Consider the following 17,302-nt stretch of genomic DNA (forward strand, 5'->3'; position numbering starts at 1 on the left):
AGTTCCTGTTGTACCTGGTTCTAGTCCTTGCTTTATTCCTGAGTCTGTTGATTACTCCAGTTTCCAAGCTCCCTGTATGAGTCCCAGTTCCCGCTTCTGCAGACTGTTAAGTCCTGGGGTTATGATATCTGTCTGTTTACATACCTCTCAAGTGAACCACTTTTTGTGGGACCGTCCCCTATGATATAGGCCATGCAAGTGGCCAGATTTCACAAATGAAAATGTTGGAAAGTATGTGTTTAACTTTAAACCAGTCTGAAACCCTGTCTTGTTGCAGTCCTGAACCTTGTCTGTCTGTCCAGTCTGAAACCCTGTAATGCTGCAGTCTGAAACCCTGTCTTGTTGTAGTCCTGAACCATGTCTGTTTTACAGCCTAAAAACCTGTCCTGATGTATTTGTGAACCCTGTCTGTTTATCCAGTCTGAACCCTTGTCCTTCTGTAGTCTTGAACCTTGCATTTATATTTGTGCTGTAATAACATCCTATGTATTGTTGCATTCAACCCTGCATTAAGATTACATGTTACACTTTGTGCACAGTAACAGTAATAATAATTGGTGTCAGAACTTGTTTGGTGCTCTGCTCTATCAGTGTCCTTCCCAGCTTACACTGCACCTTTGTGCTGGGACACTGGTAGTTAACAGTGCTGCTTCTCAGAACTAGCATTCTCTGTTTGTTAAGGCGCCTATTGAATTATGTTGTTGTTAACTCGTACCATTACTTAACTCTTATGCCTAGAAATACAGTAGTTTGCAGGAATCTATGACCTGCAAACTTCCTTTGTTCTAGGGAATAGGATTGCCACCTAGCAACAGCTGGTGGGTTAGGGTGGCAAGCCTCCCGAATGCGCAGAAAGGTAAAGTGAAAAAAAATTTTCACTTACCTTTCCCCTGCTCTAGGGAGCGGGTCCGGGTGCCGGGCGCGTGCACGCGCCGGGCGCGCGCGCGCACGCTGGTCACGTGCACGCTCGCGCTCTCCTGAGCCCAGGATCCCGCCCCCTAGCTTTAGTTTTTTCGGAAGGTCGCCGATGGCAATCCCAATTAGAACATCTGGATGGAACACCTTAGTCAAACTATTAGGGAATAATGACAAAGAGAATTAGGTGCAACGAAGGATTTTACTGAACATAATCACGTAAGTGAAACAAGAACTAGTAAGGACTAACTAGGACCAGCAATACGGTCTATAGAAGGTAGAGTCCAATGAGAAGGACCAAGTGGTCGACTTGAAACTGTGGGCGGATGAGCCAGACGGATCTACTTGTTCTCCTTAGCTGGTTGTGCCTGCGGCTTCTTCTGGCCTTTTGGTGCGCCTGGAAGGGCAGAAGAGAATTACAGGATTATAGAATTGAGTTAGAGTAACCAACGGACCTAGCAAGGTCTAGGGTGGGTTGGGTGGGAGCTGTTGCTAGGTGGCAATCCTATTCCCTAGAACAAAGGAAGTTTGCAGGTCATAGATTCCTGCAAACTACTGTTTGTTCGTCGGGAGGCTTGCCACCTAGCAACAGCTGGTGGGTAGACTACCACATACCTGGTGGTTGCTCTAATGAACTCGATCCTTTGAGGATCAGTGGGTCTCCAGTAGTGTTTTACAAACGTATGGCTGGATGACCAACGGGCAGCTTGCATTATCGATTGCAGAGGTAAGCCCTTGGCTGCAGCGGAAGTTACGGCTGCACCCCTAATTGAATGACATTTGAAGGTTGATGTGTCTATTCCGGCCAGGTTCATTGCGGCTACTATCCATCCACGGATAGTAGATGGTCTAGCAGGACGGAAGGGTTTCCGGCATGTAATGAATAACTGGGAATGGACGCCTCGAATCGGGGATGTCATTTGGAGGTAATGTGTCAAGCATGTAACTAGACACAGGTCCTCATCTGAATGGTCTTTCAGTATGTCAAACTCTACCAGCGGGTTGCTTAGAGAGCTGGTTTTTGTGTGACCCTTTAGGATTATGTGAAAGCCTAATGGGGTTTGTGTCAGCCATGGGTCTGACATGTGTATGAGGCTGAGTTCAGCGCCTCTCGCAGCAAAGGCTAAGGCTAGTAGGGATGCTAGCTTTCTGGATAACATACCCATATCCGATGTAAGGCCTATGGAGGCTAGGAATTGTAAAAATGGTTCGGTGTCCCATGTGCTAGAGTAGCGGGGACCACATGGTCTGGAGAGGAAAGCTCCCTTCAGAAGACGTAGGTAGAGCTTGTTCTCTGTAAGACCGGGGACCAATAATGCTAAGGCCGAGCCGTAAGAGCGTATGGTAGTAGATGCCAGGCCAGCTTCGAACTTAGCTGCTAAGAAGTCTAAGGCTAAGTTGAGGGTATTGGAAGAGAGGGCTTGAGACCGAGTAGCTACCCATGTACTGTATTCGTTAATGATAGCTCGGTATCTGGCCCTAGTTCTGGGTCTCAGAGAGGCATTGATTAGTGTTACTGATGCCGAAGATAAGTTGGCGTTTGCTAATAGCCGAGTAATGTCGCTATCCACATGGATTGTGGCAGTTTCTGGAGGAGGTCTGGGGTCCCCTGAAAACATTCTCTGGGGAGACCTAGGGGGATCTTGGGTCCCTTGCGCAACTGATTGACTAAAGGGAACCAGATCCTGGAGGGCCAGACTGGGTAGACCAGGATTATGTGGGGTACTCTGTCTATCCTGATCTTGTGTAGGACTTTTAGCAGTAAGGCTGGAGGGGGAAATGCATATGGAAGGGAAAGGTCTGTCCATGGGAAGGACATAGCATCCATGTGTGATGCTCCCTTCGTCCATACCCTGGAGACAAAGGTAGGAACTTGTGCGTTGGATGGGGTCGCAAACAGGTCTATCCCCGGGATTCCGAACGTTTTGATAATGTTCTGGAAAACCTGTGGTCTGAGGGTTACTCTGTCTAAAGAAAGATGGTCCCTGGATAAAGAGTCTGCCAGTTCGTTTAATTCCCCCGGTATATAAACGGCTGTGAGGAGAATGTTCCTCTGGACTGCCCAATTCCAAATCTCTACTGCTTCTAGACAGAGATGGAGAGATTTGGTGCCTCCCATCCTGTTCAGGTACGAAACTGCCGTCCTGTTGTCTAAGCAGATCTGTACCGAAATCCCTTGAGATTGGGGAGGAATGAGGGAGTGTAGTGCTAGTTTGGCCGCCCTCAGCTCTAATAGATTTATGTGGAACCTGGTTTCCTGGGTGGACCAAACTCCCCTTATTGCTTTGTTCTGTGTGCATGCCCCCCAACCCGTCAGGGAAGCGTCTGAGGAAATTATTATGTTTGGTATTGGGTCCAATAGAGGTCTGGGTGTTGGTAAGGGAAGAATTGTCCAGTTCTCTATTTCTGTTCGAACTGGGGGGGTTAATTGGATTTTCTCTCTCCAGGAAAAACCCTTCCTGAGTAGGTTCCCTAGGAGGAATTGGGAAAATCTGCATAGGAGAGGGACTTGCAGAAATCCGGGACCCAGAGCTCTCATTTTCCCTATGAGTTTGGCTAAGTCCCTCATCGACAGCTGGCGATGGAGGGTACGAGAAATTACTGTCTGTACTTCCGTCCATTTCTCTGGTGGGACTGATATCGAGAAGGAAGTGGAGTCTGGTAGGAATCCCAGGAATATTATTGACTGACATGGGACCAGGATTGATTTGGGGTAGTTTATGGCGAAGCCCAAATCTAGGAGAAGGGTCGTGGTTAGATCCCGTTGTGAGAGGAGAGTCTCTCTGTCTGGGTGAACTACAAGTAGATCGTCCAGATATATTAGGCAACGGATGCCCTTCTGACGGAGGTGAGACACTACCGCCTTCATCAGACGAGTAAAAGTGTACGGTGCGTTCGACAGCCCGAAGACCATCACCGTCCATTGATATAGTGTGTCCTTCCAGAAGAATCTTAGGAATCTTCTGTGGTTTTTGCAGACCCGTATCGAATGGAAGGCCTCTTTGAGGTCTACCTTGATACAGTAGTCGTTTTGGGAAAGTAGGAATGGGACTTCTGGTAAGCCCTCCATCCTGAATGTGCGTCTTCTTATGAAGCGATTTAGGTTTTTTACATTCAGGACGGGTCTGTAAGTGCCATCTGTTTTTCTTATAGGGAAAAGGTGGCTGATCCAACCTTTTTTGGTTATGTCTGCTAATTCTATCTTGCCCTGGGATAGTGCTATGGACAACACTTCGTCTAGCAGTGGGCTGCAGTTCCTTGTACAGGGAAATGCTTGGCGCGGAAAATGGATAAGAGGTAGGGATAGCCCTTTCTCTATAATTTTCAAAATCCACTTGTCTGTGGATATTGTTTTCCAAACTGTTACAGCTTGTGAGAGGCCAAGGTGGGGGGTTATGTGTACGGGACTTACCATAACCTGTATCTCTCCTTGAGGGGTTCCTGTTGTAGGACGTTCCACCTCTCGTGGGTCTTGTCCTGTAGGAGCCTCCTCTCGATCCTCTGGTGGCGCCACTGTAGTCTCGGGCCGAACCACTGGCTGACGCAGCTCGACCCTCTTGGGAAAAGGGTCTTCTGGAGGATTGGGGGCCTTTGAGATCTGAGAAGGATCTACGGGCTTTGTATCTTATCTTAACCTCATTAATGAAGTCTGGACCGAACAGGTCTCCATCTGCCAGGTTGGGTACCTCCACGGGCTTAGGTGCGAGGTTAGTTAAACCCGCCTTTGTGAGCCAGCGTACTCTGCGGGTATTTGATATATAATCAAAAGTTTGGCCAATCATTAAAGTGGCTCTGCTAATGGCCTTAAGGAGGGCGTTCTTAGATGCTATTAGGGAATCTAGAGAACCCCCACATTCTCCCTCTTTTTCTGCCTTATCGAGGACAAAGAGGAGGGGACCAGCTGCATCTGCCACTTTCAGCTGTATTTTCCTTAATAGCTTATCATTAGCGTCACTTTGGGTTTTTTCCCCTATTAGTGAGCTGAGTGCCGGGTCGATTTCGGGAGCAAATAGGGCTGGTATATCTGGAATGCCCGTATGGCTTCTTAGAACCATTTCGTCCTCTTTTACCAGAGCAGTTCTGAATGCTAACTGGGCAAAATTATAAACCTCTGAGCGTTCATTAAGTGCCCAATGAGAGGCGTATAATTTATTGGGTGGCGTTCTGCCTGCCAATTGTACCCTGGCCATCTGCAGGTCGCTGTACTCGCCCCTTTTAGTGGATGCGGACGTTCTAGTAACCTCCTCTGACTCCCAGTCTACCTGAGGGGTTACTGTCTCACTATAGTCGTGAGGTTTAGGCAGCGCATGCTGCTTGCTAGAACCCTTGTGGGACTGGGTTAGCAATTGCTGCCGTTCAGAGGCAGTGTGTTTTTGCCGGCCGTGGGCAGAAGATGGTGGTATGTCACGCACCATTTGGGTATTCCGGCTACGGGCAATACCCGGGAAAGAGACGTATTCTCCCGTACGGGCGTCTCTGTGAGAAACATTGTCTGTATGTTTCTTTTTTGTGGTGTGTTTCCTCACCTTTTTCTGAGGAAACACTGAGGGAGACTGTTGCTGACCACCAGGTGTCTCCCTCTCAGACTGGGAGCTGTCCCTGCTCCCCTCAGAGCTGACAGGGACTGTGCACTTTTTTCTCTTAATAATAATATTATCTTCTGAGGAGGAACTGTCCTCAGACAGTTGTTGCCTCCTCTTTCTGGGCATTTTTGCCCACTTGCTGACAGATGGGGACTTGTACAGTGTGTCTGTTGCTGAGACAGACACAGAGTCCTCCATCTCTGTCGCGCTGAAGAAAAAACTAAAGCTAGGGGGCGGGATCCTGGGCTCAGGAGAGCGCGAGCGTGCACGTGACCAGCGTGCGCGCGCGCGCCCGGCGCGTGCACGCGCCCGGCACCCGGACCCGCTCCCTAGAGCAGGGGAAAGGTAAGTGAAAATTTTTTTTCACTTTACCTTTCTGCGCATTCGGGAGGCTTGCCACCCTAACCCACCAGCTGTTGCTAGGTGGCAAGCCTCCCGACGAACAAAAATGACACAAACACCTTATCTAAAAATAACGACACTGACACCAACTGCGTAAGGTTAAAAGGTCATAGTTGTTTATTTAAGTGGTATGACCGATATTTGTATAAGGGATGGCAAAGAAAGCGCTTGAGACCAGCACCATAAACGCGGGTGTTGCCATGGTAGCGACCTCAGCGCCCGCCAATGGCCACACCCCTTCTTGTGGGTACAGCCTGCGCTGTGACGGACATACCGCCCCCTTCTATTGCATGACATGGACCTTCCATGAAGGCCAACGCCCCCAGACAGAACTGGGGACTCGCCCGCCTTCTTGGCAAAGGGGGGGCAATACCGCACAGAGACCACCTGACACCCCACCTGCTTGTTGGTCGAGAGCGCCTTCTCGCCACAGCCTGTGTTACAAAGACCCTGCAGGGTCACCACGCGTAACCAGGCCCCGCCATCCTAAACAAATAACAACCTACGCTAAACTAACCTGAACTAGAGAAAAAATCCTACAAAAACACTGCTATGCCTGAGTCAGGAAGATGTATGCCATCTGGCCTGTACAAACCCACAGAGTCCTTAACAATAGTAGGATGTCTAACCGCCTTGCCGCCCCGAGCCACAACATGCCTAGACACCGCATGGTTCAACTTCCTCATGGCCCCTTCGATTGCTGACACATTCCAGCAACCCCGCCAGTTAATGCGGGGAATTATGTCGGACCACACAATCCTCACACCGGGCCAGAGGTCCACTAGACGCACAAAGTCTGTCTTAATCTTGATGGTGAGCTCAATGCCCGTCCTCTTGACCAGGTCATTGCCACCTAAATGAATCACCAGAACATCGGGGCGGCCCCACTTACGGGCTTTGGTGGATAACAGCTCCCATAGGCTATCCCAAAGGAGACCCATGACTCCAAACCAGCTAACAGCGAGTGCCTTCTCCAGAACAGGAGCACTGGAGGCTAGTGGGTGCCTAGCAGCCCAAAAATTAAAAGAGTGCCCTACGAACCAGACCCTACCCAGAGCCATATCGGAAGGGGGAGGGGCTGCAAAAGAGAAAACCTAGTGGTTAACATCATGATATACTTTAACACAACAAAATGCATACTACGGCCCAAGTGAAGGTGAAAAACTTAAAAAACCTTCTGTGAACTTTAGAGGACAGCCAATTGAATTAGTCCACAATGAAGGAAAAAGTAAAAAATTCCCTTCACACCGTCGATTCCGGAACGCTAGTCATTCCAGAACCGATTGTAAACAATCGTTTTTGAGCCGGCGCAACAGGCGCTTGAACTACAACTTATCTAACTTATCAATTCTTACCTAACTCTTATAAGCGGAGGATTTCCACCTGCCAACTGCCGGAATGGCAGAAGGTGATACTCCTGCCACTGCTGCGCAAGTAGCAGCCCCAATTCGAAACGAATGCGTTCCGAAATCCTGCTTCCGCAGACCCAATTCTACCAAACATTGCCGAAACACAGCCGCAAACTGGAATCGGGTCAGCGGTAGCCCATCAACGTGCGCCAAAAACTGCAAGGCGGCCTCTGGTCTGCGGGAGCTATATTCCTTAGCTAAGGAAACCAGACACACGGCCGCTTCAGCCTGTGCATTAAGGGTAACCCAGTGGCCCCTGCCCATCTGATCCGTTTTGGACCGCTTAATCTCGCATAGCACTTGTCCTTTACGGAATACTACATCCTCCCCTAGGATGCCAGTGCGGGAGAGTTTGCTGGCTGCCACCAGCTCGCTGATGCGAAAAGCGTCATGAAACGCAAATGTAAATGCAACCTTAAACAGTGCAACTCCGTATTCGCTCTCAGCAACCTTAGCCAAACAACCCCCCAGGTCCCCCAGCATACTCATGTCTATGGGTTTGCGTGAATCTGGGGGAACTGGACGCACCTGTGTCCAACCCTTCATGGCTTTGGACAATACAAAAGACCTCGTGGGGCGGGATCGCCGCGTAAGCGCGAATAGAAAGCGATGCCTGCCAACGCCGCCGCCATAGCCGACTTTGACCTGCCCCGCCTATGGTGACCCCAAACAAAAGCGAGTACCCGGTCCCCGACCGACTTACCGCTAGCCTCGGGGGAGCCCTGAAACTCCACCCAGTCCTGCCATGCGGCCCCATAAGTTCTACGAGTGGAAGGGGCCAAGGACAGAAGAGCCAGGTCTGTCATGCCGGCTCTATGACCTGCCACACAAAAGGGGGGACAATTAAGCCCAAGTGGCGAAGCCTCGGGGGCCAACTCGCGAAACCTCGCGAACTTAAACCTCGAAAGGGCATCTGCTATGTTGTTATCCACCCCCGGGACATGCTTGGCCCTGAACTGTATGTTATGCCATAAGCAGAGCAGAACTAAGTGCCGTAGCAGACGCAAAGCCTCGGGAAAGCTGCCCTCTTTCTTGATTATTAATGGCATGCACCGCCCCAAGGTTATCACACCAGAACACTATGCTCTGGTTAGCTAGCTGGGAGCACCTTTCTCAGCCCTGCAGAAACTATAATCGGGAAAAAGCTCAAGAAGCAGCAGGTTGACCGTGAAACCACAACAAAACCCTCAACTGCGGCCACTTCGAGGCGCCCCACTCCCCATGGAAGTATGCCCTGAAACCCGTGGGCCCCGCCACGTCAGTGAACAGCTGCAGTTCAACATTGGAGGCGGGGTCAGAAGGCCAGATGAGCTCCCTATTGGACTGCTCGGAAAACTGGCCAAACTAAAAGGTCGTCCCGCATGTCCCGACATAGTCTGACTGTGTGAAGAGGGTGTCTAACACCCGCCGTGGACCTTTATAGCTTACAGCCAAACACCCTAACCATCGGGATAATGCGACATGCAAAATTGAAAGAGCCCAGTACCGATTGTATGAGCTGCAACCGGACTCTCTTCTTTTCCCTGCATTTAGTAATGAGAGCCTGCAGCTTGCAAACCTTGTCCGCAGGGAGCCGGCAGCAACCTGCCGCAGTGTCTATCTCCATGACCAGATAAGACAGAAACGTGGCAGGCCCTCCATCTTATCTGCGGCAATGGGGACCCCTAAAGATCCCGCGACATTGATGGCGGATGCCAGGAATATACCCTCGTCTCCATGGAAACCCATGAACCTGAAAGACTACGGGTGTGGGGGGGAGGAGCCTGAAAGGCGACTCTATGTCCGATTTAGCCACTAGGGCCCCACTGCTAAAGCCCCGGACCATGCCTAGAACCTCATCGAGCAATTGGTAGTGAACGCTATACTATTGTTCGGGGATGGCGTCATTGATGGACGCCCCGTGGGGTTAAGAAAGGTGCTGTCTCAGTCTATATTTGCCCGGCGTTTTCTGCAGGACCACCCCCAGAGGGGAGAAACAAATCCCAATCATCGCTGTCTCTGATCACTGAGATGTCAGACTGGGAAAGGCCCTGCCATACTGCCCCATTAGATTCCCACCAGCACCTTTTTGTCCCGCCACCTCGGGCTGCCAGTGCCGGCCCCGCCCTGATCTGCATTGCTTGCGGCAGGTCTATAAAAATTTTTGAGGTGACCTGCCCCGCCAAAACTACATTTTGCCCCTAGGTCACACTTTAGTCGTGAAAGGCAAAGCTCTTCTCTTTGCTGCCGGATCTCACCCCCGGGTTTCCCCCTTGTAAAGGGCTTCATGCCTGTAGGCTACACCGAAGGCAGGCCCCTACCTAAGACCTCAGCTGAATGTCAACGCGTTTGCACCCTCTAAGATGGGTTTGGACCTCTCGTGAGTATGACAATACTTTACGTTGTCATCACGCCATGCGCTGTCCTTGTCATTAAGAACGCGACGTTAACCGGGAACAAGTAAGTAGTATGTTCACTAGTTCATCGGGCCTGGTGCTGAGGTAATACGAGGCTAGTGACAGGCAAACCCCTGTAAGCCAATTGCTAAAACCCTGGCAAGCGAACTCACCCTTGGCTGGGGACCGTCTGGCCTTGCAAAGACCTTTCCTGCATTTGTGGTTAATGTGAAAAGGTCTGCAAACACTGGCCCCTTCTAATTATGTATTTTGACCCCCCTTAACCAGATGGGGCCTTCCCACTCTGGGTGCACTTGGACCTCCAACCTGCTTAGGTACAGCGCGCGCCGCCAACCTCGCAAATTCTTGCGGGTGCTAGAGGGACCCCAATTCCCCGCTGCTAGCAGAAGAGTGTAAAGAGGATGCTGCACACACAGAAAATTCAGTGTTCTCACCACCGATGGAGGAGCCTCCGTGCTCGTCAGCAGACGTAGCCTGGGTTTCTGATTAGGCTGAAGGTAAAGGAGCCGGCATGCCGGATCCACGCTCTGCGAGGTCGGCACCCTCAGCCGCCTGTTGCCGGCCGCTTTTACTGCAGGAGGCGTCTAATGCCCATTCGACTCAGGCGTGTCACGAGAGGCCCCTTGTCCAGCACCCTTGGCGGAACCACTGGCAACTGCTTCCAGTACCGCACCTGAAAAGAGCTCGGGAGACAAATGCAATGTATTAATTTCCATGCCTGGTCGAGAGATCACCCATTGATCACTCCCATGAAACCGCCCTTCTGACACACTCTCAGATTGAGGCACCGAGGACTGTGGGGTGGGAAAACTGGTTTGAGAACCCCTGACCTCATTGCAATGGTGCAGTAATGCTAACCCTTACACCCTCTGTGCTGCCCCGAGGGGCCCCACGCTCAGCTGGAGACATGGGAAAACCCCGTGCAGTGCCCCCTGGGAGCTGGTGTCCAACATCATGTTAGGAGGGGTGGATACCTGCTGGTCATAAGGGTACGGCGTGGAAAAGACCACGACAACTGTCCCAGCCGACCAGGAGTAGGCTGCATAAAAAGCCGTAAACCTGGATCCCCAAAAGGGGGCACCGACCACGGAGCCCCCTGCCGCTGGTGATTTTGCCCAGGACAACTGCTTGGGGAGCTGGAAAACATGCCGCGGCCGGGAGGCCATGCATGTGGCTTGATGTTAACGTGGGCGGGAATACCGCCCGTGCCGTGGCCCTGCCCTGGGGCCAAGAACGCCAGTTGGGGGAACCAGAGATGCCCCCATGCTGCCGTGTATGGCCAGCACAGGGCCTGCCAGTAATGGTATAGCCCCCCTGGACGCCCCCTTTGTGATGTGCAGCAACGGGCTGCCCACCAGTGTACCCCCCTAGGGAAACCTAAGCCCCTTGTAAGCTTGCAATGCCTCATTTGGGCGTGACTGTGCAGGGGCTGCGTATCCTGGCCTGCCGTGGGGCCACCGGAACTTTTCCACAGAAACGGCGGGCGCAAGCAGCACCGCCGCTAGTGTGCTTGGCATCCCCCCTGCAGTAGTTGCGACGACCATGTCTCAGGACGTGCTACTCGCACCCTGAGACCAAAAGCGCCGCCCACCGCCACGAGGTGGATGTGCGCGGCGACCCAGGTCGGCCCCCTGGAGGGGAACCGGGCACCCCGAGGGGGGAATCCCTGCCAGGGGAATAAACACCCTGGAGGCTGCGGGCCTGTAGGCCCGGCGCAGCCTGTGACGCGCCCGCAATGGCGGCTGGATCTGCCCCGGACATAGCTGCTGAGATGAGCCAACCCCCTTGGGCAGCGGCGCCCCCGACTCCCTCAGCCGCGTGACTCGCGGCCGGGAGCATGACAGAGGCACCGGCCATGCCGTTAGTGTGCTTGTAATGGCTCCCCGCGGTGGACGCGCCGTGCGAGCAGGACCTGCCCGCCCCTGGCGACGAGGTAACAGGGCGTGAGGGGGACCCAGGAGAGGAGATCGCGGTTTAGCTGCGTCTGCCAGGTGCACGCCTGCTGCCGCGTGAGGCCGCAGCGGTGAGCGGGTGGGCAGCATAAAGCTGAGCGCTTAAGACGCCCAGGCATTATAGAGCAGGGAAAGATAGCAAGAGCAGAAAAATAAACTTAGTGAAACCACACTTAGCTCTGTGTCCCTGCGACTGTCCTAGGTCAGATCCAGACTCAAAGAGGCTCACTTCCTGTCTCTGATCACTGATATAACCCTCTCTGGCTGCCGCCCCCCTGCTACCTGATTGGCAGAACTAACTGCCACTCCACTACTATTTCCATAGGGCTGTACACAGATGCTTCTGCTGTAACATTGCTTATGGACAACAAATTCACAGGCTCTTATATTCCCTCCAGCCTATGCGGCCCTCGCTCTGTTTTGTTCTTATAATTTTCCTTGTTACCTTGCCCAGTCTCCAATAGCCACCTTGTCCCCTAGTGTCTGTTAGAGGCAAAGCTCCAGCTAGCAGGAGGTTAGAGGACTGCTGGGCAGCATATTTAAAACATTCAACAGTGCCACCTAGTACCACCTGGTGGCCATCATAACAAATACAAAGAAAATTATCTGTATGATGGCAAAGAAAGGATAGATATCAGAGTAATCCCCCTTTAAGAGCCTACACGGCATGTCCTTTTAGCGGGGTATCAGCCTTTATAATCATATCAATGAAGATGAGTGCACACAAACAAAATAATAATGTATTATGCAGCGGCGTAACTATAGCTATAGTTAACCCCCCCCAATCCCCCGCAGACTTACCTATCGCGCTGGTCCCGGCGGCTCCGTTCTTCTGCTGAGGACCACCACAAACTGTCTGCTGTATGGGGGTGGCCATTTTGTGGTGGTCCTAGCAGAAGAACGGAGCCGCCGGGACCAGCGCGATAGGTAAGGCTGTGGGGGATTGGGGGGGGTTAGCATGGGCGGAGGGGCAGGGGGGGTAGGGGTGCTTGGCGGCGGGGCGGCGGCAGGGGGGGCACCCAAAACGTAGCTATGCCACTGGTATTATGGCCATGTGCAGTGGTCAGATCATATTGGGGAATAGTGTCCTGTGTCTCTATAGGGTGTAATAGATGTGCGTCGGTCAGGTCATGTTAGGGGTGTAGCTAGGTTGACCAACTCATCCCTTTAATCCGGGACACATATTAATTACACGGGTTCTGTGGCTGGCTTTCACCTGGTTTTAAACTGCCACAGTACCTGTGTAAGTAATAAGTGTCCCGGATTAAAGGGATGAATTGGTCACCCTAAGTGTAGCATTCTGTGTCTGTATAGAGTGTAATAGATGTATTATGGCCAGTGGTCAGGTCATGTTGGGGTGTAGTGTCCTATGACTGTATAGGGTATAATAGATGTATTATGGTCGGCGGTCAGGTCATGTTGGGGTGTAGTGTCCTATGACTGTATAGGGTGTAATACAGTAGGAGCAAGTTTCATCTTTGCTCCTTTGGTCATGGCTAGCCATGGCTAGCCATGGCTATTCTATTGTTCTCAGCTGCAATACAATACGTATTGCAGCTGAGAACAATAGAATAGCCATGGCTAGCCATGGCCAAAGGAGCAAAGATGAAACTTGCTCCTACTGTAGATGTATTATGGCCAGTGGTCAGGACATGTCGGGGTGTAGTGTCCTATGTCTGTATAGGGTGTAATAGATGTATTATGGCCAGTGGTCAGGTCCTGTTGGGGTGTAGTGTCCTATGTCTGTATAGGGTGTAATAGATGTATTACGGCCAGTGGTCAGGACATGTTGGGGTGTAGTGTCCTATGTCTGTATAGGGTGTAATAGATGTATTATGGCCAGTGGTCAGGTCCTGTTGGGGTGTAGTGTCCTATGTCTGTATAGGGTGTAATAGATGTATTACGGCCAGTGGTCAGGACATGTTGGGGTGTAGTGTCCTATGTCTGTATAGGGTGTAATAGATGTATTATGGCCAGTGGTCAGGTCCTGTTGGGGTGTAGTGTCCTATGTCTGTATAGGGTGTAATAGATGTATTATGGCCAGTGGTCAGGTCATGTTGGGGTGTAGTGTGCTATGACTGTATAGGGTGTAATAGATGTATTATGGTCGGCGGTCAGGTCATGTTGGGGTGTAGTGTCCTATGTCTGTATAGGGTGTAATAGATGTATTATGGCCAGTGGTCAGGTCCTGTTGGGGTGTAGTGTGCTATGACTGTATAGGGTGTAATAGATGTATTATGGTCGGCGGTCAGGTCATGTTGGGGTGTAGTGTCCTATGTCTGTATAGGATGTAATAGATGTATTATGGCCAGTGGTCAGGTCCTGTTGGGGTGTAGTGTGCTATGACTGTATAGGGTGTAATAGATGTATTATGGTCGGCGGTCAGGTCATGTTGGGATGTAGTGTCCTATGTCTGTATAGGGTGTAATAGATGTATTATGGCCAGTGGGTAGGACATGTTGGGGTGTAGTGTCCTATGTCTGTATATGGTGTAATAGATGTATTATGGTCATGTCCAGTGGTCAGGCCATGTAAGGGTGTGGTGTCCCATGTCTGTATAGGGTATAATAGATGTATTGTGGCCAGGTAATGTTGGGGGGTGTAGTGTCCTATGTCTGTATTGGGTGTAATAGATGTATTATGGCCAGTGATCAGATCATGTTGGAGATTTAGTGTTCTATGTCTGTATAGTGCATAATAAAAATGAGGATTGCATTCATTGCACAGAATTAGTGGCGCTGTACTGGGCAGTTAGTGAGAAATTGCGGAACTTGCAGGGACAATGGGCCTGCCCGAGTCATATTTTGTACACTAAAACAATGTGGCTCTATTCTATAAAAGAGTTGATACTCACTGAATCTATTATTGGATGCACTGAAGCTATGATCTGCTGACTTGCGGCAGCCTAATATCCTGATGAATAGATTATTTACCTTTCCTTTTACTATAGTGTACTATGTCTGTTTTGGTCAGCGATATAACTAGGTGTTGCCACCTCCTACAGTGCGGCAACATCACTTCCAGATGGCACCAGTAAGAGCCACCGGGGGAAATTTATTGGGTAGGAATGCACCCATTCGTACCCATTCAGTGTTAACTACGCCCATTAAAAGGTGTATGGCTGATTTACTATCAGTCAAATTTAGCTAAATTGCCATTTTTACAAATGGCAACTTCAGCCGAATTCAGGTGTATGAATGAGTACACCTTCAATAGAAATCAGCCGTATATGGCCATAAGTTCTATGGTGGTCAGCTCATTTACTAACATTCGTACTGCTGATTCATACCCTCCAACATTTGAAGGGAAGAAATTGGTACACATTTAGGAAGGGGTGTGATCATGGGTAAAGTAGGCATGGTGTTAGGGAAAGTGTGCGTGGTCACGTCCCCAAGCACACTGCCAACCGGCTCAGCACCTGCTGCAACTCATGTCACATGGTGGCTTGGTGGGCTGCTGGCATATTAGATAAGTATATTTATAATACTTATTTATTAAATAAGTATATTAAATATGCTTATTTAATATGCAAGCAGCCCACCAAGCCACCATGTGACATGAGCTGCAGGCAAACAGGCACACGATGCTGTATAGAGTCAAGACTGAAGATTTAGTCAAAGTGCAGCCTGGCTGAGCCACCTACTTGCTGCACTGTACTGGATCTGATGTGCTGAAGGCTCCGGACAGTCCGCTGCGAAGATGTCGAGATCTCCCAGTCACTCTTGCCGTGGCTGGCCACTGCACCCTCCCTCAGGCAGATTCTCAGTCTGAGGGCTGAGAGACGTCCTTTCCCCTGAGTGCGCAGGGTGCGCGTGCCGGCGCGTGGCGTTATGATGCACAGGACCATCCCGCAATGCACTCATGGGAACGGAGGGAGAGAGCCGGTGCAGCACACGGAGCCGCAGGGCCCGGGAGCTCAGCCAGGAGGAGGAATGATTTGTGGTGCACACAGTGGGCCTTATTCTGGTTCGGCCGGTGAAACGGACGTACGGTCCGTTTCACCGTACGTTTCCCGTACGCGGACGGTGAGCGAAAGTCCGCCCACAAAACATCCGCATACGTACGGTCACAAACACCGACAAAGGGGAGTGGCATACACTTGAGCGTACGCCACTGTGCACGGACGGATCTCCTCTTAGACACCGATAACTGGCGTACAACAGAGCGTACGCCACAGTTTACGGACGTCTCTTGTCCGTTCTTCCACCGACATCTTGCGTATATCTGAACGTACGCCACAGTGCACGGACGGGTCTCGCCTGTTTTCAATGGAAAACTCAGCGTGTGTCACTGATCGTGAGAGTAATCGTACGTCAGTGCACGGTGACATACCCTTCACATATATGGACCTGCTAATCTAGCCTTTCAACTATAATTAAGACAATTAATTATTCTAATTGTTATTCAATTATTGTTTTCTATTACCTCAATTGTCTACCTTAATAAACAACATTTTAACCCTCATTACATATATATTTATTATGTTCTAATGTTGCATTTTAATCACTATCTATGTGTCCCCACATTGCTTTTACTTTTACAAAAAGTTATGTTTGTGTTAGAGTGAAAAAGTTGATACATGTTGACTTCTGTAAATTGAGTGTCCTGCAGTTTAAAGTATATAAAAAAAAACACTTACTGAATGTGTGTAAATGGTTATAAACTAACTACCTTGGCATATATAAGCATATAAGCAGGTCTTAAAATGAATCTTACCTAAAATTAAACCAACCTTTACATGTAGAGAAGTGTAGAAAGATATGCTTCCAATGTGTTTGTGGGCTGTGTGTGGCTTGCAGGTAGTGAAATAATGGTTGTGACTTAATAGGCTGCAGCATTGCTTATTACTAGAGACAGGATTATATGCATTTGCATATTTTGCCCATACTCACTGGTTATTGCATACTTTACCTAAAATCTAGTGATGGTGCATATTTTAGGCCCCGCCCTCTTCCCACCCGCGAGTTACAGCACTGCTTTGCCCTACTGCTGCTGGCCAGGTAGTGGTAGAGTGTGCAGGCTGGGGCAATATGTGTGCAGTGTGGGGAACCTTGGATGTACGATATGTCTGACACTGCTCTAGGCTGCCAATCCATGTTGATAAAAGTCAGTCGGGCGGATGCCATTACAAAGCTCCTAAACCTTTGCCTGCCCCTGGCCTGGGACCTTACACCAAGAGACAGACTTCTGCAGCAGAGGAGGTGGGCGTAAGGGTTGTGACATCACGCGGTGTGGAGAAAATGCTGTGTCACAGTGAGTATGCGGCGCAGGGAGGAAGCCTTCCACTGCGCCGCCCTCACACACTATGCTGACATTTGATCCATCGGCTCTGGAGATGAGGGTCCGTGTAGTTGATGCAAGAAGAGCTTTGGACGCTGCAGTCTGCTATAGCAGCCAGGAAGAAAATAAATCCTGTATACAGCACTAGACATCTGCAGATGATGTAGGCCTATTTTTGAGGTTTATTTGCAACTAATTGTATGCTGATTTTGAAATAAATAAGTTAAAAATTACTTTTTTTATTATTTAATGTAGCATATTTTAACACTTTTCATGCATATTTGCATGCATATTTGAAGCTTTTTCTGTTGCATATAATCCTGTCTCTACTTATTACATTCAGGTGTCTGAATTTGAGTAGTAAT

The 17,302-nt window shown here is 50.1% G+C and overlaps 1 protein-coding gene across 1 annotated transcript; it reads right to left on the bottom strand.

Moving 5' to 3' along the window:
• Positions 1-1,026: 1,026 nt before the first annotated feature.
• On the bottom strand, positions 1,027-5,696 carry LOC146021177 (uncharacterized). The gene is made up of 2 exons (XM_083154977.1): positions 4,328-5,696; positions 1,027-1,312 (listed from the first exon to the last, which is right to left on the bottom strand). Exons 1-2 carry the CDS (start codon positions 5,694-5,696, stop codon positions 1,257-1,259), a joined length of 1,425 nt encoding a protein of 474 aa, XP_083011103.1. The 3' UTR covers positions 1,027-1,256.
• Between the last annotated feature and the right edge of the window lie 11,606 nt (positions 5,697-17,302).

Source organism: Crinia signifera, chromosome 7 (genome assembly GCF_055691185.1).
Source record: "Crinia signifera chromosome 7, ASM5569118v1, whole genome shotgun sequence".
Lineage (NCBI taxonomy): Eukaryota > Metazoa > Chordata > Amphibia > Anura > Myobatrachidae > Crinia > Crinia signifera.

Bases quoted from the DNA above. Each gene is read 5' to 3' on its own strand.
- LOC146021177 (XM_083154977.1), bottom strand. From the start codon at position 5,696: ATGGAGGACTCTGTGTCTGTCTCAGCAACAGACACACTGTACAAGTCC. The intron at 1,313-4,327 runs GTAAGTCCCGTA...CTGCCCTTCCAG, and splicing joins AAGGAGAGATACAGGTTATG to GCGCACCAAAAGGCCAGAAG.